The sequence below is a fragment of the Botrytis fragariae genome (genome assembly GCF_013461495.1).
Source record: "Botrytis fragariae strain BVB16 chromosome Unknown tig00000037, whole genome shotgun sequence".
Classification (NCBI taxonomy): Eukaryota; Fungi; Ascomycota; class Leotiomycetes; order Helotiales; family Sclerotiniaceae; genus Botrytis; species Botrytis fragariae.
In genome coordinates, this window is record NW_023500990.1 from 525,104 (window position 1) to 548,273 (window position 23,170).

At 42.8% G+C, this 23,170-nt stretch overlaps 5 protein-coding genes across 5 annotated transcripts; 2 read left to right on the top strand and 3 right to left on the bottom strand.

Annotated features, from left to right (window-relative positions):
• Positions 1-441: 441 nt before the first annotated feature.
• Bfra_011503 (putative alpha beta hydrolase fold family protein) lies at positions 442-2,593 on the top strand (the record flags this gene model as incomplete). Its single annotated transcript, XM_037341829.1, has 3 exons — positions 442-651; positions 702-1,344; positions 1,554-2,593. The coding sequence occupies 3 exons, from the start codon at positions 442-444 to the stop codon at positions 2,591-2,593; spliced, it is 1,893 nt and encodes a 630-aa protein (XP_037194686.1).
• Positions 2,594-4,354: 1,761 nt separating this feature from the next.
• Positions 4,355-7,049, bottom strand: Bfra_011504 (putative cullin family protein; the record flags this gene model as incomplete). Its single annotated transcript, XM_037341830.1, has 3 exons — positions 4,355-4,529; positions 4,584-6,895; positions 6,984-7,049. The coding sequence occupies 3 exons, from the start codon at positions 7,047-7,049 to the stop codon at positions 4,355-4,357; spliced, it is 2,553 nt and encodes an 850-aa protein (XP_037194687.1).
• Positions 7,050-9,946: 2,897 nt separating this feature from the next.
• Bfra_011505 (putative heat repeat protein) lies at positions 9,947-17,914 on the bottom strand (the record flags this gene model as incomplete). The annotated part of the gene is made up of 2 exons (XM_037341831.1): positions 9,947-16,466; positions 16,518-17,914. The coding sequence occupies 2 exons, from the start codon at positions 17,912-17,914 to the stop codon at positions 9,947-9,949; spliced, it is 7,917 nt and encodes a 2,638-aa protein (XP_037194688.1).
• A 538-nt stretch (positions 17,915-18,452) lies between these two features.
• Positions 18,453-20,269, top strand: Bfra_011506 (uncharacterized protein; the record flags this gene model as incomplete). Its single annotated transcript, XM_037341832.1, has 3 exons — positions 18,453-18,466; positions 18,597-18,849; positions 18,902-20,269. The coding sequence occupies 3 exons, from the start codon at positions 18,453-18,455 to the stop codon at positions 20,267-20,269; spliced, it is 1,635 nt and encodes a 544-aa protein (XP_037194689.1).
• Positions 20,270-21,424: 1,155 nt separating this feature from the next.
• Bfra_011507 (uncharacterized protein) lies at positions 21,425-22,021 on the bottom strand (the record flags this gene model as incomplete). Its single annotated transcript, XM_037341833.1, has 1 exon — positions 21,425-22,021. The coding sequence occupies one exon, from the start codon at positions 22,019-22,021 to the stop codon at positions 21,425-21,427; it is 597 nt and encodes a 198-aa protein (XP_037194690.1).
• Positions 22,022-23,170: the final 1,149 nt, after the last annotated feature.

Sequence of the window (23,170 nt, forward strand, 5' to 3'; positions counted from 1 at the left end):
GGGTAAAGTTAATATCGCGAGTTTTACGGGTGAAACAACGACCAAACAAACGTTCAAAGATATCTTGGCTTAGACAGAATACAAATCTCCTCTATAACTCCAAGATGCAGATAGATGCCCGAGAGCAAAGACGAACAAGTGAATCTTATTGGGAGATCTATATGCTTATCTATCATTCAACCACTCGCACTTCCCGGATGAAAGACGGTCTTTCCTAATCTGTCTTGATTAGCATCACCTCAGTATAATTGGTGAGTATGAATCATAATAGGTAAACATAGTAGGTTCAGCTCTTTAATATTGAAGCTGTCTCATATCATTCCAAAGGACGATCATGCAAGCCTCAAGCAATATAACGACGTTAAGGTTACCAAATTTTCTCAATATTTTGAACATCTCCATTTGATCAATTTTCGAGATGTTATTGCATTCAATTCTACAATGACGTCTAAAAAGGGAACAACGTCCATAATTACCCCAAGTCAATCTCAAGGATACTCACTACTAAAATTCTATTCAGCTCTCTTCCTTGGCACTTTCATTCTTACCATATGGCACTATGGAATCCCCTCACAACTAATATCCCCTGCAAACCTCGAATTAAATCATCTAACCCCAGTGATCGCAAAAACAGGTTGGCAATGGAAAAATGTATGTTCCTCATCCACATAAGCTTAAAGTCCATATTCTCATATCTCCAGGTCGAACCAAGCGAATCCCTTATCTGGCATACTTGCTATTCAAGTTTTCAATGTGCTCGTCTTTCCCTACCACTAGACTGGCTTAATACTTCCAACCCTTCCAGAATCTCCCTCGCAATCATCAAAATCCCCGCAACAGATCTGACCAACTACCTTGGTCCCGTCTTCACTAATCCCGGAGGACCAGGCGGCTCAGGAATTTTTTCTCTGCGCAGAAATGGACACAATCTCCAAAAAATCGTCGGTAAAAACCACGATATCATATCTTTCGATCCTCGAGGTATAGGGGCCTCGACACCTGTCATTAATTGTTGGGGTTCTGCACGTCAGAATTCAAAGATCTGGAAATTAAGTGATGTAGGAGTGGTGGACTCACATCCGGGGATTCTTGATGATGCATATGCGAGAGCAAGTGCTCTTTCGAAAACTTGCGAGGAAAATATGGAACGAGAAGCTAAAGCCAGAGGAGAGGAATCGTTGTTGAATTTTGTGAGTACGACAAGTGTGGCACGTGATATGCTTGAGATTATGAGGGAGACAGGCACGGAAAAGTTGAGGTATTGGGGGTTTAGTTATGGGACTTTTTTGGGTGGTGTGTTTGCGGCTATGTATCCGGATTTGGTGGAGAGGATGGTTAGTGATGGTATGTATTTTGTGAAATAGTTTTCCTGCCCAGATTCTTTTTCTGCTCTCTTCTTCTCCCAGATACTCCCCAATTCTCCCAAAACTCTACTTCTTCCTGCTCTGGGATTCGGAGAAGAACAAAAAGACCGTATGATACGCTCTTCTTTTTAAAGCATAGCCATCGAAATACACCCCATAAAAGAATTCCCCAATACTAACCCCAACCAGGCAACGTAAACTACAACGAATGGTCAACAAACACTCACACCTCTTTCCTCCACGACTCCGAAAAAATCATGTCAGCATTCTACCACTATTGCCACCTATCCGGCCCTACCATCTGCGCCTTCTACTCCCCCACCCCCTCCCAAATCTCCACTCGCCTAGCCACTCTCCTCTCCAACCTAAAAATCCATCCTATCCTCGTCCCCCCTCAAGACCCCTCCTCCCTCCCAGAACTAATAACCTACTCCTCCCTCAAACGTCTCATCTCCGCCTCCCTCTACCGCCCCATCCTCCTCTTCCCCTCCCTAGCTACCGTCCTCCAAGCCCTCGAAACCGGCAACGGCATCCCCTTCATCGACCTCACCTCCACCTTTGGCATGCGCGAAATCTTCACCTGCGACTGTCCCCGCGATTCCTGCAGCGATCTTCCCTCTCCCATCGACGACGACGACTCAGATTCCGAAGCCACCGCCGACGCTAGCGCAGCCATAATGTGCACCGATGGCGGTCCTCTCCCCCCTAGTCTCTCCGCCTTCAAAACCTACGCTACAAACCTCATTGCCTCCGCCCCCGCTGCCGGCGCCGTCGGCGTCGAATTCAGACTTAGCTGTGTAGGTCGCACCGTCCCCGCGAAATGGCGGTTTGCAGGCCCCTTTGAGGGGAATACATCGCATCCGATTCTGTATATAGCGAATTCGGCGGATAACGTAACGCCATTGGTTAGTGCGAGGAGGAATGCAGAGGGGTTTGTGGGAGCGAGGGTTTTGGTGCAGGATTCGTACGGGCATACGAGTTTGAGTGCGGGGTCGGGGTGTACGGCGGGGGTGGTAAGGGGGTATTTTCAAGATGGGAGATTGCCTGAGGAGGGGAAGGTGTGTGGGGTTGAGGGTGTGCCTTTTGGGGGTGGGGAGATGGGGGGGATAGAGGGATTTGGGGAGAGCAAGGGTGTAGAGGGGGGAGAGGACAGTGATAGAGAAGTTAGAGAAGCGGCGTGGGAATTAATGATGAATACGGATATGAGATTTGGGAGAGGAGGCATATAATGTTATTTTGAGTTTGAGCGCATATTTGAGATGAAGATGAAGATGAAGATTAAGATGCAGAATAGAGAAGAGAAGAGAAGAACATAAGAATAAAATATTAGTACACGCGAACAACCATATCAATAGGAAAACATCAAGCCATTTTTCAAAGTTCGTATGGGAAATAATGGAGATGAATGCTAATCAATAAGTCACTAATCTCTCAAATAATCAACAAGAAAGTGAAAGAAAGAAAGAGGAAATCTGAATATTAGTATAAGTATTGTGCATGTAATTAGATAGACAATATATGTAGAATACACGACATATGACGCAAAACCCAAACATAATAAATACGAAATACGTAATATCAAATATGCAAATAAAGGAGACGAAGACACGAAAATGTGAAAACAGGAGAAGAGGAAGAAGAATCAAGTAAAAGAACTCGAGCGTAGCGAGCAAAGGGGGTTTGGGGGCAAGCCCCCATATTATCACGGCTAGAAATTAACACAATCGTTCATTCGAGTAGAACCCTCGATTTGTAACTATCTCTCAATCTGTCGAATTGACATCCTGTGTCAAGTCTCAATTAGTCAGTCAGTTGAAGATGAAAGAAAGAAAGATGATGTTATAGCGGCTGCTGAATATATTTTTGAAGTTTGTGGATGGAAGGATTCTTGGTAAGAAGGATGGATCTTTGAGAATGCTATCAATAACTCGTTGGGAATTATTTGCTTATTTTTATGAGATGAGGGAGGTGGAGATTTGAAATTTATATTATTGGTTAGATGGTAGTTAGTTTGGTTCATTTGGTTAATTAGATCAATTTGGTTAGGTTGTGTGTAGCTGGAGATAGTTAATTTGAGATTCTGAGATTTATGTCATGTATGATGTATTGTTAAGTAAGGGGGTGGGTGGGTAGGTAGAGGAGTGAATGGGTGAGTATTGAGGGGAGAGATAGGTACATAATAATGATCTATTGCGTATATATAAAAGTCTATACACAAATACAAAACTCAAATCGCACATCACACATCACACCAGTCATAAAAATGAGTCTGGAGACTTTTAACTTTGAAAAGGATTTAGAAATTTCAATATATTCATCAGTCCATTGATCGTCTTCTACACACAGGATGCAGATTTCAAAAATCGGAATGTAATCCTCAAGACCTCCTCGAGTATTGCTATTTTACTACCACTACCTAGATCCCAGATATCTAACTATACCCTTCTTCCCCCTTTCTACCTCCCCGCTTCTCTCACACAAAGATGCTCACAGCTCAATACAACCATGCAATTCCACATCGCTTCGCATCTCATCTCATCTCCTCATCATCTCATAACACCGCATTCATTAATCCATTCATTCGTTTATGCAGCATACCATTCATTAAGTGTATCATATCATACCATATCATACCATACGCCATTACCTGTTTCCTTCTTTCTTTCTTTCAAAAAGAAGAAATCAAAATCAGAATCAGAAATATTCATCCATTTCCCTTTCCCATTTCCCAAACCCATTTTTCAACACCCCAGCACCAGTACCTTTGCACCAGTTTGCAAGAAATGCTATGCTATGCTATGCTATGCAATCTTATGAACATGATATGAAAATGGCATGACATGACGTATCATATCAAGTCCACTACAATCAACCGCGAAAGCACAAATTTCCCAAAGATCCCCGAACGCACTCCACCCGTGAATACATTCTATCCAGCCAACCAAACCCATGGAATTATCCGATACAAAGAAAGAGTCGATTGAGAACGATCAAGCCAAATACTTATAAGTAGGTACTTTGGCATCTTCAATTCTTTCCAAATATTCTCTTTCAATCAAACTTTCAATACGTCGTTTCATCATATTGATATTAGGCTGGAAGCGTTGTGAAAGTTGTGAGATGACTTCTGTAACGAGTTGTTGATGAGGACATTCTTTACGTGCCCTATAATATTTTGTTAGTATGTAATTCATTGGATTGAGAGCAGGAAAGACATACTTCATGATTCTGACAATGACTGTGTCCATAACATTTCCTCGATGTTCATCATTTCTTTCCTCAGTCAATTTTCTTTCTTCAGCTCCTTCGACCTTGCTAGTTTGCCCACCCATTGCTTGAACCTTAATCTTGACAGCTTTACTAACAAAACCGGCATTGAATGTAAAAACATCACCCGCTGTAGGTAATTCATTAGGCTTTCCAGGTTTCTTAAGAAGAACTCGAGATTTTGGTGGACCAGACAGTTGCATCAAGGCACGTGGTAAATCTTTATCGCTAATGTTCAAACGTTCTTGAATTTCTTCATACGATAAAGTTGCGCCATCTGGTAGATCATTGAAGAGCATCAAAATGATCATGCCATAAGTATTCACATTTAATTCGTACTTTCTTTCCCTACTCTTCGGGCCTGTTTCTCCTGGAATAGCTGGGAAATGACATCGAACATCAGCATTTCCTAGATTACCTAACCAGGTCAACATTCTACCATTTCGATCTTTGAGATAGAATGCCTTGAATGAATCTTGTAATCTTTGTAATTCCAGAGGCCAATTGCAGTATTGTCGAGGTCCGTCTTCTGATGAAGGAATACCACCAATGATTTCCGTAGGCCAACAATTGGTAGAAAGAACAATAGCAGATAATTCGATTGGCTTTCGATCCTTATCTCCCACGTTGTCGATGTGCTTTCTATAATTCTGGGTAAGTTCTTCGGACATGGTAACATCCTTGAACATTCCTTCCAGCTTAGTCGTAAATGAATTTCCGATTTCCAATTTCATTCGAGAAATCATTTGCTTCTCCACATCAGTACTTTCGGATTTGTTGAGTAGTAAACGTTTCGCAAGATGTTTCTTGTAATATCTTTCAAACATATCTTTGTCCTGAATATATCGAAGTAAAGTGGTGGCCTTGTCTAGTACTTCGTCGATCTCAACCTCGGTTTTGCCCTTGATACCACGCTTGAGATTATCGTCAATAAACAAGGAGACGTACTCGGAACATCGATCGAATAGGTTAATGAAATCTGAGAAGCTCTTAGTGATAGCTGTTTCCAGAATGGTATCTTCATTGAAGCATTTCTTCCACATATTGTCGAACTTATCCTTCAATCGTAGGACCTCATCAACCCACTTAATGGCTGCAAGTGTTTGCTTCGCGGCAGCATTCATCGGCTTAGCCTTCTTCTTCGCACCTTCAGCTTCGTCCTCTTCTGCTTCGGGCTTGGTATCCTCAGCTGCGACAGGAGTTTCAAAATCACCACTGGCGATAATTTTATTGATTTCCAAACCAAGTTGTACCACACGACCTTGTAGTGCGATCTTCAGCGGTCCTCTACCTGCATCTATCCTAGTGATAAGTTGATATAAAATGGATAGATCCTCAAACCGGTCGTTTTCGATCATGGCCTGCAAACCACTTCCTTCCATCGCAAGAAATTCATTCAGATGACTGCTGATCAATTCTTGTTCGACAACTTTTTGAATCTTCCTACTTGTGAAATGGGCGATAGTCGTATCACACCTATCAGCTTCCTCATCGAGTCGTCTCTTCGCTTGACGCAACCAAGTACTAGCAGGTGAGTCCCTCAATAACGTTTGACATTCTGCTTGGTAAAACTTTCTGCTAGCTGCTAAAAATGCAGGCTCGAAAACAGTAATGTATAGCTTCTCACTTTCGTTCTCTGCGTCGGTTTCGTATAGACCCTCAAGCATGTAGATGACAGAACGGATTAAATGTCGATTGATGACATCACCTTCTCTCTCCATTCCAATCTGATCCAAGATGACCGAATTTAGAATATCGAAGGTAATCATGCTTGAATTGTCCAGAAGTGGTGAACGTAGAATGTGATCCCGGAAAAGTCCCATAGCTGTAGTGTAGATTGAAGCCTTGCGATTATCGCCACAATAAACTCGATCCATGTACATGAGGACGTCAGTTGTCATACCCATACATAAATTATGATCCGTCCATGAAGCCTTCAGTCCTTCTAGAAACTGTTCACCGGTAAGTCTTCGTTCGTTTGCGGCAGTCCCAGAAACGCCACCCGCAGCGACATTGACCAGATTTGCAGTGATAAGTTTTCGAATAGCTGGCATGACTTTTCCGGCGAACCATTGCTCCTCGAAAACTTTGACTCGTTCGTAAAGTAAATCTCCATCTTTCCTCAGTACGATCTTATAAGACGCCCGATATAATTGTTCGAAGGAAAGTGTTCCTGCATTCTTTTCATGGATTTCCTGAAGTGCATTTTGTAAAATCTCCCATTGAATCTCGAACTCGTTTTTTTCGCCGGCACGTCCAAAGGCCTATGTAGTGGAAGAGTACCAGTTAGCAAGGATACTAAGAATAGCAAGATAGTCGCGACTGGAGAAAGAGTGGTTCGAGGTAAGCTACCATCTGACTTGTATTAATAGCGTGTGCAATTGCCGCATCAAAAGACTGTCCTTGAGTGGGAGGCATTTTGAATTACTTGCAATTCTAACCTTGGCGCAAACAAAGTTTTGAAAGTTTACTGAAGTTATTCATTCGCCGGAAGGGGTAGGTAGCTTGTGTAAGAGGAGGAAGTATGGAGGACCTCAGTAGGTAGGTATGGAAGTGGAAGGAAGTGAATATGTACATACCCTGCGAGGCGCACGAATTCTAGCCCTACCACGTCCCGAAATCATCTTTAAAAATCTTTCAATTTCCTTTGATAATTCAGTTTCTCCCAAGGAATGTTTTCGTATGGTATATCTCTGCCAGATTCGAGGAACTTCGAAGTTCGCTGGTGGTCAGTCTGGTGAGGGGTTAGATAAGATCAAGGCTCCGAGATAATGGCCATGGAATTGTGTTGAGAAATGTGAAGTAAGGTAAGATTGACAAACAAATTAGTCGAAGTATGGTTTGTATATTGTGAGAAGAGGAAGAGAATAGTTCCTTAAGTACAAGCAATCAAAGGTCGAAAAGGCTCTTTCGAAGACCAAATCATGAAGGTTCAATACATTTGAGATGGAATCTTTCAAAGACTGTACTAGTAATGACTAGGTACTTTACCAGTACTGGTAGTGCTATGTGGGCTGCTCGGCTTAATAATCATAGTCATTTTGCCGCCAATCAAAGAACTCTCAAGGACTAAGCTAGTCCTTGAAGGTCAAGGCGGTGAGGAGAATAGATTATTGGCTTTCATCATACACAGTAGCAGTAGTTGTATATAGTAGTAGTAGTAGTAGTAGTAGTAATAGTAGTGGTAATAGCAGTGGTAATAGCAGTAGTAGTAGCAGTAGTAGCAGTAGTAGTAGCAATATTCCCTACTACATAATAAATAAGACTCCATATAACTTCAGCTATCACATCTAGTCTCATGAGAATTCACACAACGCTAGCAAGCACTAGCAGTATTAACAACAAGATTGACACCACCCCTCACACATATCGTCTGCTCTTTCTTCTTTCTAGAAGAGGGCTAGCTAAGATTGATAAAACATCAAAGCTTTTGATCGGACCAGCCTTGTCCTCGTCATATCGGCAGAATCATAAAGCGGTAAGTGAAATAAATTTCCTTATCGCAATCAATTCCGTAGCCTTCCCCAAACTTCTACTTCCTAAGAACTTTCATCTCAATAATAAACACTCCTCTCTTCTGTTATCGAATTTTTATTATTAAAAAAAAAGGATCCCGTTTTTATACCTCACACATCAATTCCTATCTATACAAGTAGGAGAATCTTGATACGGGTCCTTTCATTCTACCATCACATCTCTCCGTTTCACACACAGAACAGAGATCAAATCTACACGTCCTCCTCCAAACACATAGCGAAACCATTTCTACACCATGTCACTCAAATCCTCCACCTTCGCAGCTTTCCGAGCTCTCTCTCGATATCAATCCCCAACCTCCAAACTCCCCTCTCGCATCATCTCCCTCACTTCCTCCCGTCTCTACAGTACCCCCTCCAAACCCCTCACCGACCGCTCCTCCTCCCCCTCGACCCCCACACCTCCCCGCGCCCCTCAACCCTCCTACGACCTAACCTTCACCTGCCAGCCCTGTTCCGCGCGCTCCACGCACCGCATCTCCAAACAAGGCTACCACTCCGGCTCCATCCTCATCACCTGTCCCAGCTGCAAAAACCGACATGTGATTTCCGACCACCTGGGAATATTTGGAGATCGCAAATTGACGATTGAGGATTTGATGAGGGAGAAGGGGATGTTGGTTAAGAAGGGGACGTTGAGTGAGGATGGGAATTTGGAATTTTGGAGTGATGGGACGAGTACGGAGAGGAAGAGGGAGGGGGAGGAAGAAGGGAATGCAGGGAGCGAAGGGGAGGGGAGATAGAGGATGTAGTTGGTTCTCGAGAGGCTAAGAGAAGGTGTAGAAATTATTGGAGATGAAGACGGAGAGTGATAACAGAAGGAGAGATTTTCGACCAGGTCTGGATTAAGCAGGTATCCGGAGTACATGCATGCCAAAATCAACACCTCACGATACATCACGCGAGATCAGCCCGATCACCAAGAATCAAGTTTCACTAGAAAACACCAACTGTATTCCCGAAACAAATATAAAAGTCATCCAGCTCACGACCTCAAAACCACAACAATCTCAGAAATTCTCAACTCCACTTTCTGAACGAACACTGAGATAACATACATACACACATACACACACATCCGAAAACAAACTCAAATCTCACGAAAGGAAACCTGTATAAAAGCAATCGGCGTTATGGATTCAAAAATGTAACAATACCTAGATATCTAGCTAGCACAAGATTATAGGACCACGATACCAAATCTACATTATATGTATATATATACCAACTCCCTTTCAGATGTCATCTTACAAAAATTTACCGCTCATCTCAAATAAATATGAATATGAATACTCAATTAAATGTACCCATCTACCTACTAACATACCTACTTACAAGACGAAGAAACGAAACCCTCTCAGTATCTCTCTCCCCACAAATCCGTAAATTCATCTTACGATTAATCAAAGTCGTGTGATGAATGGTTCAAAATATCATACCTACTTACTCTGGTAATTCCACACTACACACTACACACTACACACTACACACTACATACTAAACACAACATGCATCTAAAGAAAAACATGTAACACGTAACAAAAGCAAGTGAATAAATTACCAATAAGATTCTTTCTTCTACTTTAATATAGCAAATCCAGCGACTAACTCACTGCAACACAAAGTCAATCACTCAAATCTCAAAAGTACAAATTTTCCCCTTCCCAAACTCCATTTTAAAGCGCCCATGACATACATACAATTCCCTCATTTTCTCCCTTCCTTCCTCCCTCCACCAATAACATCACATCACATCACATCCCAACCACCACTCCAAATCTACCACATATTCCTCTTCTTACTAAACATTTCCCCCTTCTCCTTCCTCCTCTCCTTCTTCCTCTCCGTCTTCTTCCTCTTCTCCTCTCCAAATTTCTCCGGCATACTGACCGCCTCAATCTTTCTCTTCCCACTCCTCTGCGCTCTCCTCTCCTTAACTCCCTCTCTCACCTTCAGCAACGCATCCGTGTATTCCTGCGTTCCGACCTTCCTCTTTAGCGTCTCCAACAACTCTTCACTCGACGACTTGAGCGCTTCGTAATTATTGCGGAAGAGTTCGTCCGTGGAGTACGGCATATGAATGGAAGGATCCGTGAGATTATGCAGAGGGAGAATGATAGTTCTCAGCGAGGGAACCAGTGATTCCGGCTCCAGTTTGCTGCACAGGATTTCAAGGAGTTGAAGAGCGGAAGTCTTAGGGATCAAATTGTCTGCTGTGGCTGGATGAGTTTCTTTTCTCAAGACGAAGGATACGCGACCGAAAAGATATTGCAGGACACTATTCGAAACATTAGGTTCTCCTGATTGTTCGACTTCAGCTTCGGCTTCTAGATCTTCTTCTTCGGCGTCTGCCTTGGGTTTTTGTTTGAGATTATTAGAAGCGGCGCAGCGACCGAGGAAAATAAGATTCTTGACAACTTCATCTGCGAGTACTTGTGTGAGAATTGGCCCTCTGAACATCCTAACGATCCGGTGAATGAAATCAGAGATATCATCTCCACTGAGTTGGAGACCACCTGAGCCCTTAAGTGGTAAGCCTTCAAGACCAGCTTCGGCATTGGTTCTGGCAAAGTCTGCAAAGTATATGCTGCTAAGTCTTGTCGCACCTACTTTCACCCATGTATGCGGGTATGAAAGGCATGCTCGGACCGAAGACCATAAGGATGCAGTCTTGGAAGAGAAAAGCTTCTCTGGGAACTTCTGACACATGGTTCCAGTAAGTTCGAGGGAGGTGTAAATCAATTGCCAATAATCTTCCTCGTCGTCGTCTGGAGTTTCCAGGATCTTCGAAATAGTTCCGAGTACGAAACTGATATTTGAATCTTCCATGTCGGATCGAGATTCAAAATATAATGCATAAGTTTGTAGCGCTACTCGGACAGCTGAAGTCTTGTTTTGCTTAACGAGTGATTGTAGAATGGTGAGGAAATCCGTCATGCGGCTTTCATCGGCTCTCTTGAATGTTTCTTTGAGGACTTCTCCGGCCACCATACGACACTTCTCGCTTTCGTCATTGGCAATGACCGAGATCAAAGGTACAAAACTAGATGCTGCAACCTCTTGAACAATATCATCCGAAGTCTTTGACAATAGGAGAAGAATGACTTCAAGGATGGACATTCTTCCACCCTCTCTATCGTACTTTAGATTTGCAACTATAAATTCTAATTGCTTGTTCCATCGACTCTTCTTTTGTGGGAATTCTCTGAGGAACTGAACGAATGCACCGCGTGCCAAATCTCTTGTATCTTTGTCGTCATTTGTTACCATGACTGTGCTGACATAGTCCAGAGTGTCATATACTACAGCAGTCTCAATCTTTGAGTCCAGCACGGATCTTAAGAACTTGAACGTGATGTGTCGTCGCTCTGGTTCTGTAATGTCATCCTTCATTTTCTTTAAGATATCGTCAATCGATCTACTTTTGACTGGAACATCTTTTCGGTCTCTGAGAACGACCGAGAGTAGATTCAAGGATGCTTGAGCAATATCCGAAGTTGTCGAAGAGGATGAGGCTACACATTTGATGGCTTCATCTACCGCGACCCGGTAAAGATTTGTTCCATCACCATCAATTTTAAGTGGAACCTTGACAATGGTACTAAGTAATTTGAAGGCCGCAACCTTTACTTCCTCCTCTCCTTCAGCAACCGCGTCGCCAATCATTGGGATGAAGCCTGCAAGGTTGCTAGGTGTTCGAATTGTATCGTACTTCTTGACGACAGATCTCATAACGTCAAAGGCAAATTTGATAAGCTTGAAGGTGTAGATTGTCGTAGCGCCGCGTTCCCCACCACGTTTGGCACCCTTTTGTAGTAGGTAGCGTTTGAATCGATAATCGTCTCTACTCGCCTTTTCTTGAGGCTTTCGGCTGTTGTAAACATCTTGAATAACTTCATAACAGAAGACCAAACTATCACGACTTCCGGCAGCTGTATTTTTGAGTAGTCCAGAGCTGATCCTGTTCAAAAGTTCATCGATTTTGCGAACCATTCGAATGTTTAGTTTCTCCTTCAACAATACTCGAATTGGATGAATCAAGTCTGTCAGTCGGCTTAGAGTAGCGGTCTTGGCTATCAATTCCATAGAATCATGACTTTTACTGCTCTTGACTTCTTTCATCTTGCTGATATATCCTTCCTCGTCCTTTTCTTGTCCTGTTGCACCAAAAATATCATCCATGATGATTGCAATGATTGAAGGCAAGCAATAATCAAGGTCACCTGGTGCATATTCTGGTGTCGTAGCTACCAACATGGAATGCATAGTGTATGACAGTACATGAAGCTGTGAACCTCTTGCTAAAGCACTCCGAAGTTCTCTTAACACAAAGCCGAAGCAAGAAGGACCAAGTAAAACGCAAATCTTTACTAAAGTATCCCTAGTGAGATCCCGGGATTCTTGTGCTTTACTGCGGAGAATATGACAAATATCAGTCAAGACGGCTGGAAGTCGTTCTGTCATTTTCTCTTCCGGCAATAGTTTGAGAAGCCTAACAATGATGACCGCAACAGGAACACGCAAGCTGACTGTCGATTCATCCTTGTCATGGAGATAATCTGTCAATGGTGGTAAAATATTGGTAATAAGATCATCAGAAAACTTAGGCTCTTTAGGCATAGTAGTGGCCAATTTGCTTGATATCTTGGGAACATCAGTCTCCATGTCAGTATCGGCAGGTGGTTGAGCGGCAAGTGCCAAAGCATCAATAACTTTTCCAAGAAGACGGATGATTTGTTTCTCGAGATCAGGTTTGGCTTGAACATATCCAATAAAACGTTTCAGAAGAGCACGATATTGCGGCCACTCTAGCGAACCTGCAAGAATTCCAACAGTCGTCGTAGCTTCAGCAGCAAGATTATGTGCATCATTGCCCTCGGCTCTGTCGAAGATAAAATGTTCGATAAGAGGGATGAAAAAGTGGCTGACGTTCTTGCTACTTAATTCTCCTTTCTCGGCAGCAGAAGAAAGCATTCCCAGAGCACTAGATTGCCTACCTTTACCTGCTGCAATAATGTTGTTGAAGAATGAGGATTCTGTCTCGTCTTCACCAGCCAGAAGATTGTGCATGTCGCTGACTTGAGACCAATCTGAGAAATTACGGACTAAATGAGCCATAACGTTCATGTATTCACGACGAACCATCTCTGAAGGCTCACGAACGCCAGCAAATAAAGCTGGAATTAAGATTGTGGAAAGCATGTTTTGGAAAGCTGGGAACTCTGAAGTTTGCTTGGCATCTTTAGCTGTTTCAATGAATCGACGTATTCCATCTGAAGAGTTTGATGACAATACTCCGTGTTCCTCATCATGCTTGATATAAAATAGCATGTTGAAAAGTAGTGGTGACCACTGATGAGAATTGAAATCGACATCTCTTTTGGCGTTGATGGCGTGGAAAGCCTTCACTCGGCGATCGTAATCTGGTTCATCGAGCCGTCCTTGGGCAAAAGAATTGAGATCTGAACACAAGGCGGCTACTTCTTTCAAGACAGGATCTTTGTCTGAGTACACCAATAGTACACGTGATAGTACCTCTCTGCTAACCTTGTCTTTGAAGAAACCAAATAAGGAAGTGATAGTATGATAAACACGATCCCTGAGGTCAACATCGTTTTGAAGATCGTAGAGAGGTACAAAATGCTCTAGAACCAGAAGTAAGCCGGCTTTGGTCTTAGGGGTAACCCTACGCGAGGGTTGATCAAGTAAGAATACAGATACATCCACCAAGTTGCGACCTTGTGTGGAAGTCGATACGAAAGGCGCCAACTCGGAAACGGTTTCGACACAACCTTCTAACAGATTTTTGCTCATGTCGTTCTGGTCGCGTAGAATTGTTCCAATTTGAATCAGACATTGATCCATGTTGGGATTCAGAAGCTCTTGCTTCACTGAGTCGCCCTCTGCTCCTTCTTCTTGTGCACATTTAATGACACCCCGGATGATGGAAAGAGCAAATAGTTTGACTTCATCCTTCGATTTTGGAGGTGCTAAACACTCTGCTACTTTTGGTAAGATTTTTTCGTGGCTACCAAGAAGTAACACTGTCTTCATCGAAGATGACCAGACGGAAAACAATCTAAGGAGACCGGAGATGCCCTGAGCTGTTTCGATTGGTAAGTTATCGAGTCTTGGCAGAACAATTTCGGTCACAATTAGATCCATGTAGGGAGACCAGTCAAAATCTGTCGAGTTGCTGAACAGTAGTACGAGACACTTCAATCCAGTCTGTCGAACAACTTTGAAGAGAGAAATTTTGCTGGAAACTTCCTCATCTTCAGTTTCTTCAACATGCTCTCCCTGCAGTTGTCGTGTGGCGATTACTGTACAATATAAGACAGCTTCCAGTAATTTTCGAGTGAGAGGCACAACTTTAGTGGCTAATTCCTTCAATACTGACTCCATCATGTTTGTGAAACCAACTTGCTTCCTTGCACCCAATAATTCCTTTTCAAAGATTGGCATTTGGACTGCTCCATCCTTCACCAAATCCAAATCTTTGAGATCACCAAGGGCAATATCTAAAAAGCCTCCAATATCCTCAACGCTCAAATTTCTTAACACTGTCAGTCTTCTTGCCTCCATTCCTTGTTTTCCACTCGCAGCGCCTTTTCGAGAAATTGTACGTCCATAGAGTAATCTGAGAAGAACTGGCATAAGTGCTTCGCGATGCTCAGGTTGAACCAGAGTTTGTCCCTGAAGGAGAATCGTGATTTCATCTTTAAAGCGAGCTTCATCCAGCAGATTCAAGAGGTTCTCAGAGTAAGGTTTGATGCTTTTGTTCCTCCATGTTAAGACGGCTTTCAAGGCAGCTTTCTGAGTTTCAATGTCACCATTCGCCAATAATCGTAAAAGTGCTTCGTAAACCTCATCTGTCTTGAAAATAGACTTCGGGTTGCCAAAAAGACCCAAAACATCCAAAAGAGCCTTCTGATCTTTTCTTGTCCAGTCGCTCACGACAGCCTCGTCTTCATCTCCGGTCTGATCAATCTCCTCCGATGCTTTGCCGGCCCAAGAGAGGAACATTGGAATGAGCTGTCGAGATCGCCTTTCACCAATCATAGGAATTGCAGCCAATACACGAAGAGCCTGAGATCTAGCAGTATTCGGTTGAGCATCCACTAGTTGTTGAGCAACCTCGAATTTTTGAAGCATAGTATCACGTGCATTGAGAACTTCCGACTCAGTCTCTTTTGCAAGTTTGTCCAAGTTATTCAAATTAGAACACTCAAAGTCGGTTAATCCGTTGTTTTGATCCTTTTGCATGGGTGCGGGGGGCCCGCTCCATCTCACTGATGGTGTTTCTAACCACTTGAATGTCAAGACTGCAACTGCTTCCTCACCAACTTTCGATTCTGAGATCTGTTTGAGGGCAGCACTAGCATCGTCCCAGATTTGCGCCATCTTTACAGTAAGCATACCAAAACAAAATGATGGTATAGCATATTTCATCCAAGGTATCGCCATCTGTGAAGTATAGATTGAAGCAAGCTTGCGAATATGCATAGAAGCGGAACGAGCAGATTGCAAATCCATTGGAGTCTGCTCAATCATGATCATGAGTGTAATTGCTTCCGAAGATTTTCCATGATCAGTATCATGAATATGCTCCAGTAATCGCAGAGAAAGAAGGCGCAATTCGCTAGATTCGGATGAAAGATTCTCTACCAAAGATCGTACCAAGAGGTCGAACTCGGCTTCAGAGTCACTGGTATCCTCTTCCTCGTCCGATTTGACACCGTCGGGTTTAGGAGACAATTTGAGACTGGCCTTGTAGCCTAGTAAAGCTTCTAGGAAATTTGGCAATCGGGCATATCGAGGGGCTGCTGCACGTAATAATGGTTCCAAAGCCCTGTCAGCCTCACCAGTTCCTTTTGTCATGCGAGAGAAAGCACTGAACCCTCGACCAACGATGAAATGAGCTTCCTCTGGCGCAAGTGAAGAAGATGGTCTGAGTGCAAGTTTGAGCTTGCGAAGTAGGATTTCCGATATTCTTGCGTTCGTTGAAGGATGTACAGCAGTGCACTCCAAGATTTCTAATAGAGCATTATATTTAGGTAAGCATCGATCATGCCATGTTTTTGGGCTGCGATTATATGTAGCTGGCGATACCTGTTCCGGGAATGGTTGTAGTTCTAATCGTTCAAATTTGCTGACAATCTGGTCCTGCCAAGACTGTGGTAACGAAAATGCATCCTTTCCATATTGACTTGGAAGTACTCCTGAGGCGACCATCTTTGGTAATAATACACACAAGGTATCTCCATTCTCCGCGTCAGACCAGTGCGTAACAATGAATCTAGGATCAAATTAGCATGTGGTTGCAGATAAATGAAATAATTGAACTCACCTTTTGAAGTAAGGTAACGCAATAGTTTGGAAGCGTTCAGGCTCTCCTTGTGACAAATATGAGCAAAATGTCAAGAACCATTTGGCCAACGGATCCTTGGTCAGGGCATCCATGAAAGGGGCAATAAACGGGATTGTAGAATCCATTGGAGAATATGTCAGAGCAATAGCTATACTTTCAATGAGGTATTTCCACAAATCCAAATGTTTGTCGTCGGCTGCCACAAAAGATGCGTTCTTGGAGACTGCCTTCAAAATATTAGATAATGCTTGTAACAAGGCTGGCCAATTCTGAACTCTCGAAGCTCGCCGAACACCAGCTACAATCCCTATGGTCCGCGCTGAAAGTAAAAGTTTGTTGAAGTCATACATTGTCGTTGACTGTGTAAAGGAATCGGTGATAGTGTTTGCCTCCTCCAGTACTTGTTCAAGGATCTCTTTGATTGTTTCCGGGGTTGTATGATGAACTATACTGGTCAAAACACCACATATAACGTCAATCCACGGCATTGCCTCTTTCTCTCCAAAGTCACTCTCTTCAATGGCGAGGAAAAGAGATTTGAAAATCGTTGAACCCGACGTATGTACGGTTAACCCATTACCCTTCATAGCCTCCGCAAACATGGTCATTATTCCATGATAGTATAGGCCGAATTGTTTGGTATCCGCGATACTCAAAAGATCTGATTTCGCATGGTTTACGATTAATGGAAGAGCCTTCGCTCGGTGGGCAGGTGCGCCAGCTTTTTTGATGAGAAAGCTCATAGCCTCCGCAGCGAACCGGGCAATATGTGGAGGTTGGGCACTTTTTCCGAGCAATGGTGCCATTAAATCATATGTAGGTCGTAAATCTGGTACAATAAGTTTTGACAAATACTTGAACAAAAATGTGAGGCATGTAAAACACCATTCTATAACTGCGACATCTTTTCCAGTGCCTGCTATCGTCGACGTAACCAATTCCAAAGCTTTCGCATAATGTTTTTCGAATCGAGGACCCAAATCATGGGCAAAATCTGTAATTAACTCCAACAATGGCTCCAATGATTCCCTTTGGTTTCCCTCCATATAAGTGACGAAGAGACCCATAATCTTATCCTGGAAATGTAGAATCTGCGGTAAACTGTCGCATAATGGAAGTACCTCCTCCGTAAAGGATTGGAACCCAGACGACAAATTGAGTTCGGTCCATTTCTCTAGACTGGCTTTGAAATATGAGGTTGTCGCAGAAGTATCTTCGGCATCGAGGTCATGACGACGAACTCTTCGTAAGGGATCGAGGGAGTTTAATTTCGAGATTTTTGTAGTGAAAGATTCCCATCGATGATTCTTTTGATGGGCAGTACCCTTCTTGCCCTTACGGGTCTTAATTATTCTTCCGGAGGTTGTGGCAGGCATCGTGAAGTTATGTCGTCCCCAATCAACGAAAATCCACAATCGCAGAGAGAATGGAAATTTTTATTTTTTGATAAGAAGAAATGGATGTTTGCTTATATAAGCAGTTACCAGTTAGAGTTCATCAGTAGGTAGGTAGGTAGTCAATGGATAAAGTCTCTCTATTATCAATCCATGAAATTCTATCTAGAGCACCTTCTAACCCTCTTCTTTCACCTCATTACTCCTTTTCCTCTCTCTCCTTTATCATCTCTGTACTGAATTTTATCATTCACTTTTCTTTACTTCTCTTCTATTTCACTTCTTTTTGCCATCATTTTCTGCCCTTTTTGACCGCCCGAGCAAGAGTCTCCACTCTGCCGTCCTTGCATTAGCGTGACGCTAAGATATGAGCTTTCGAGCTTTCTTATCGAGAAGTCAAATCGCGTCGCAAAGAACTTTTGAAGTAAATATTATCCTTACGATACCATACTATTCTGAGGCTTTGGATCTTCACCACAACCTACGGTTCTCACACAATCTGGCGGCTTCAAAGATCAACATGGCATCTAAGATGTAAGTTTTCTCTTTTAAAAGTTCAATGACGATAGGTATTGGCGGTATTTCTGAGCTTTTCTTTCCATTTATGGTCGCATGTTAACTTACCTCACCTCACCTTTTGCGAACTGAACTAATTGATTGACAGAATTGTTCTCGGCGACGTGAACGGTCACATACGCAATGTCTTTACCAAATTAACATCGCTGCAACTCAAGAATAACTTTGCCCTTGCTATCGTGGCTGGGAACCTTTTCGCTGGAGCTGAAGACACAGAAGCCGAAGATACAGTTACAGACCTCATTACGGGAAAGATACCCATACCTTTACCTACATACTTTACTGTCGGATCATTACCTTTACCCCAAAAAATCATCGAGAAGATTGAGAAAGATGAGGAGGTGCGTTAATTGACCCTTTGAACGCGGGGAATCCCAACACTCATGCTCTTAGATATGTCCAAACCTACACTATCTCGCAAAGAGGAGTACTACGAAGACTTCAGAAGGAATTAAGATAGTTGCGCTCGGTGGTCAACTTGATGAGAATATCATTGGAGGTTTATCGAAGGAATCGTATCTACCTTTTCATACTGTTGGAGATGCAAAAGCTCTTCATGGAGCGCACACGGCGGATATTCTTTTAACGACCCTGTGGCCAAAATCGATTCGAACGGGATCCAAAATACCAATCCCTGATGACTCAAAAGATCCCGTTGCAGGAGATCATATCGCAGATCTTTGTGCAGCTTTGAAACCTCGTTATCACTTTTCTGCGTCTCCGGATTGTTTTTATGAGCGAGAACCTTTCTTTCACGCCCCAACTTCAGATGAACCTGACGTTCGACCCCTCACTCGATTCATTTCCTTGGCTCCTCATGGCAATCCTCGGAAACAGAAAGCCTTATATGCATTCACTTTACAAGCAACAGTCGACCCAACTGCTCCATTGCCCACTGGTACCACAGCGTCGCCATTTGTAGCTCGGCCCAACGAGAGGAAACGAACAGCTCTTGAACCGGAACCATATTCTAGATATGGCGGTGGCAATGATCATAAACGTGGTCGAGGACGTAGAGGTCAAAGACAACCACCCCCTGGGCCTGGTGAATGTTTCTTCTGTCTTTCAAATCCAAACTTGGCTACTCACCTTATTGCTTCGATCGGCGATGATGCATATTTGACAATTGCAAAAGGACCTTTGACTACAGCGACTACAAATGCTTCCTTGGGCATTAACTTTCCTGCACATGCGTTGATCATTCCTCTTTCTCATTCGCCTACATTGGCCCTAATCCCGGAGGAAGAGTCAAAAAATAACACCTACGTTGAAATGAACAAATACAAGGAGGCACTGCAGAAAATGATTGCACAACGCAGCGAAAACAAGCTGGGAGCTGTTACTTATGAGATCAGTAAAGGCAATGGTGTTCATACACATTGGCAGCTCATTCCTATGCCTATTGAAACCATCCAAAAGGGTCTTGTTGAAGCCGCCTTCCGAGTCGAAGCCGAAAATCTTCAATACCCAGCCTTCGAGGTGAGGGATCCAGGAATCGGTCAAAATGATGGCGATTTCTTTCGCGTATGGATCTGGACACCTCCGACTGAAGAAGCTCCAGAGGGAATTACCAAATGCATTACAATGCCATTTGATTGGAATGTTCGCTTCAATCTCCAATTTGGTAGAACGGTCCTAGCAAAACTTCTAAGTTTGGAAAAGAGAACCCAGTGGAGAGACTGTGCTCAAACAGAGGCCGAGGAGAAACAAGATGCTGAGTCTTTCAAGGCTGCTTTCAAGGAATTTGATTTCGCGCTTTAATTCGCATTTACATTTTCATACCCAAGCGGGGGCGCATACATGCATAGTTTGGGAGTTCTTGCATATTTTTATTTGTCATTACGAATACTTTTCTTCTTATCATTGAATGGACGGTGGAAAAATCATTAAGCTAGCATACATACTCTTTTTTCTTTTTTAATGGTGGACAGATAGGTGGACCGATGCACGAAATGGCGTTGAGGGAAATCATCTTTTCATTTTCAATTTTCAAATTTTTATCTATATTATGGGAAGGCATAGATAAAATAAACACTTTATGGATAGCATACATAGTCAATACAAACCTAAAAAAAGCTTTTTTTTTTCTTTTTGCAAAGATAGCAGGAGTCAACTCTTGAATCTCATTGTCTTGATAATCAATATCAAATATGAACTCAAACCCGAAGACCTTCATCTAAGTACGCTCTCTCTTCTCTCCTCCTTTTCTTTCTCTCGCGTATCAATCTCATTCATTCCTGTGAATCACTCAATACATCTAATTCAATCCATGATTTGCTTGAATCATGTAAATTGACTTCGCATATATCGTGGTAGGTTCATTCACAGCACCTTGAATCTGAATGTGAGTCTTATTTCTCTGTGTAATTGCGACAATTGTTATCTCATGGAAATCTTTCATCGTGTGATTCTTTTGTCGTCCCTTCATTTTTGTGTATCTTTCTTTTTCTTCTTCTCTTCCTTCACTTCCTCATAGAAAATTTGTTGGATGCATGCGTCTTAGGTGATGGATGGATAGATACTAGATAGATATATATACCTATAAAATATCCGTGAATTCATAATTCACATTCCAAATCACGAATACGAATTTTACATTCATGAGAGTTGAAAGAGCGTAATTATCGATACTCAACTGAAATAAAAATATGTGGGAAAACTGTGAGAGAGACTAGCTCTACTATCTATCTATCTATCTATCTATCTATCTATCTTTCCCTTTGTAAAAATTTTACTGGACTTTCATCTTCACATTTTGTGCTTCTTAGGTTTCGTGACTATGGGATTAGAAATGAGGAGTTGAGATTTCCGGATGCTGTGGAATCCCGTTATATCGATACCCAGATATAGACAATATGATGATACCCTAGGCGCTTGTGTCCGCGCCCTCCCGGAGATTCCCTATCCCTCCCTCTCTCACTGAACACAAACCCCAATCTCCTTATCCATCCGAATCTCACACCACACCTCCTTCTCCCTCTTCTTCTCGTTCTCATCCTCCCTATCTCCACCCCCAAACTCCCTCCCCTCCTCCCCCTCACCCCCATCCCTCCCCACACAATGCAACCACCTAGTCTCCTCCGCCACTCTCCTCCCATTCCCCACCAGTCCCAGCCTCCTTCCCTCCCTCTTCTCCTCTCCTTCACAAACCCACTCCTTCGCCATCTCTCCCTTCGTCACCCATTCATTTTCTTCTTCTTCTTTCGCTTCTGCTTCTCCTTTCTCCAAATCCCAGTCCCATCTTCGTTTTGATTTTCTCTTTGTATCTTTTCCATCCCTATTCCCATTCATTTCCCCCTCCTCCAAACCCTGCGCCGAACGCGCGAGATCAAGGGCCTCGAAATGAGATATCCGCTTTGCCATGTTGCGTTTCCAGAAACGGAAAATGCGGGTTCGGAGATAGAGGTAGAGGAGGCGGGGGATGTAGAGGAGGAAGATGAAGAAGAGGGTTAGGAGGAGGGTGGTGATGGGGAAGGAGAGGATGGGGTAGGTGGCGAAGGATTTGGTGTTCATGGTTTGGAGGGTAGAGGGTGGTGGGTGGGTGTTGTTGTTTGGGTTTTATTGGGTGGGTTGAGGAGTCATGAGATAACAGGGTTTGTTTTGAAGGGTTTGTGAAGCTATCCAGATAGATGGTGTAAAGATGTGAGATCGATCGAGTAATATGAGCGGAAGTAATTTCTTTTGGTTAGAGAAAAATAATGATTTTGAATGATTTTGTTCTAACTCGCACTCAAATTGCATAAAGATTAATGAGATAGATTTTGTAGACAGAGGAGCTGAAGAAGTGCAAGTTGATATGATGATATATCAGTTGAATCGTGAAGCCGGCCGTAATGAAATACATAACGGAACTGTAAAGCGAGCGAATGCGGCGAACTCGCTGTTGATCAGTCTGCATGTTGTGGAAATTAATAATGATGATGTATTTATTCACTTCTTGAATAGCCGTATAATTCCATCTCATGCATGATTGTGGTAGTCATTTGCTATGTATGCCAAGAGAATTATGTATTCACGGGAATGGTATTCATTGGGTAGCATGAGATAGGTAGACAGAAGTCTAAGTACTTAGCAGTACCTAGGTAATAAGTAATGGAGGGAAAGCAATTTATGAGGTGATTACCTCGCCAATTACAAGAATATCAAGTAATAAACTCTCGGGAAGCTCAGATATGCAACAAACCCTGAGTGGAATTCACCTAAGTCCATCTATTTAACTCTCGGGCCAGCCAGATGTGCAACAAAACCCAAAAGAATCCATTTAATTGACCCTCGGGAAACTCAGATATGCAACAGAATTTGGAAAGTACCTGTAGAATTTATTGAATGAGATGAGACCATCGTACTTTGAGGGGATCCTCAGGGTATAGAGTTTCGGTTGGAGTAAACATTCACCCAATTTTTGAAACCGAAACATGACTATTCACCAGTCTGACTTGGACATAGACTGTATTTGTAATAAAAGGAGAGAATGCTGCATTTAGATATTTGTGACTATTCATGTGAGCACTTGCGTTGTATAGAAGTTGTATAGGAGTAAGTAAATATTTCGATGCTATGGTCACTTTTTTAAACTTCCAAAACATTTGTGTGTTTGGCAGAATTGCGACGGCCTCAGAAGATAAACTGTAGTGATCACAAAGGTAATCTAAAATGCTTCAG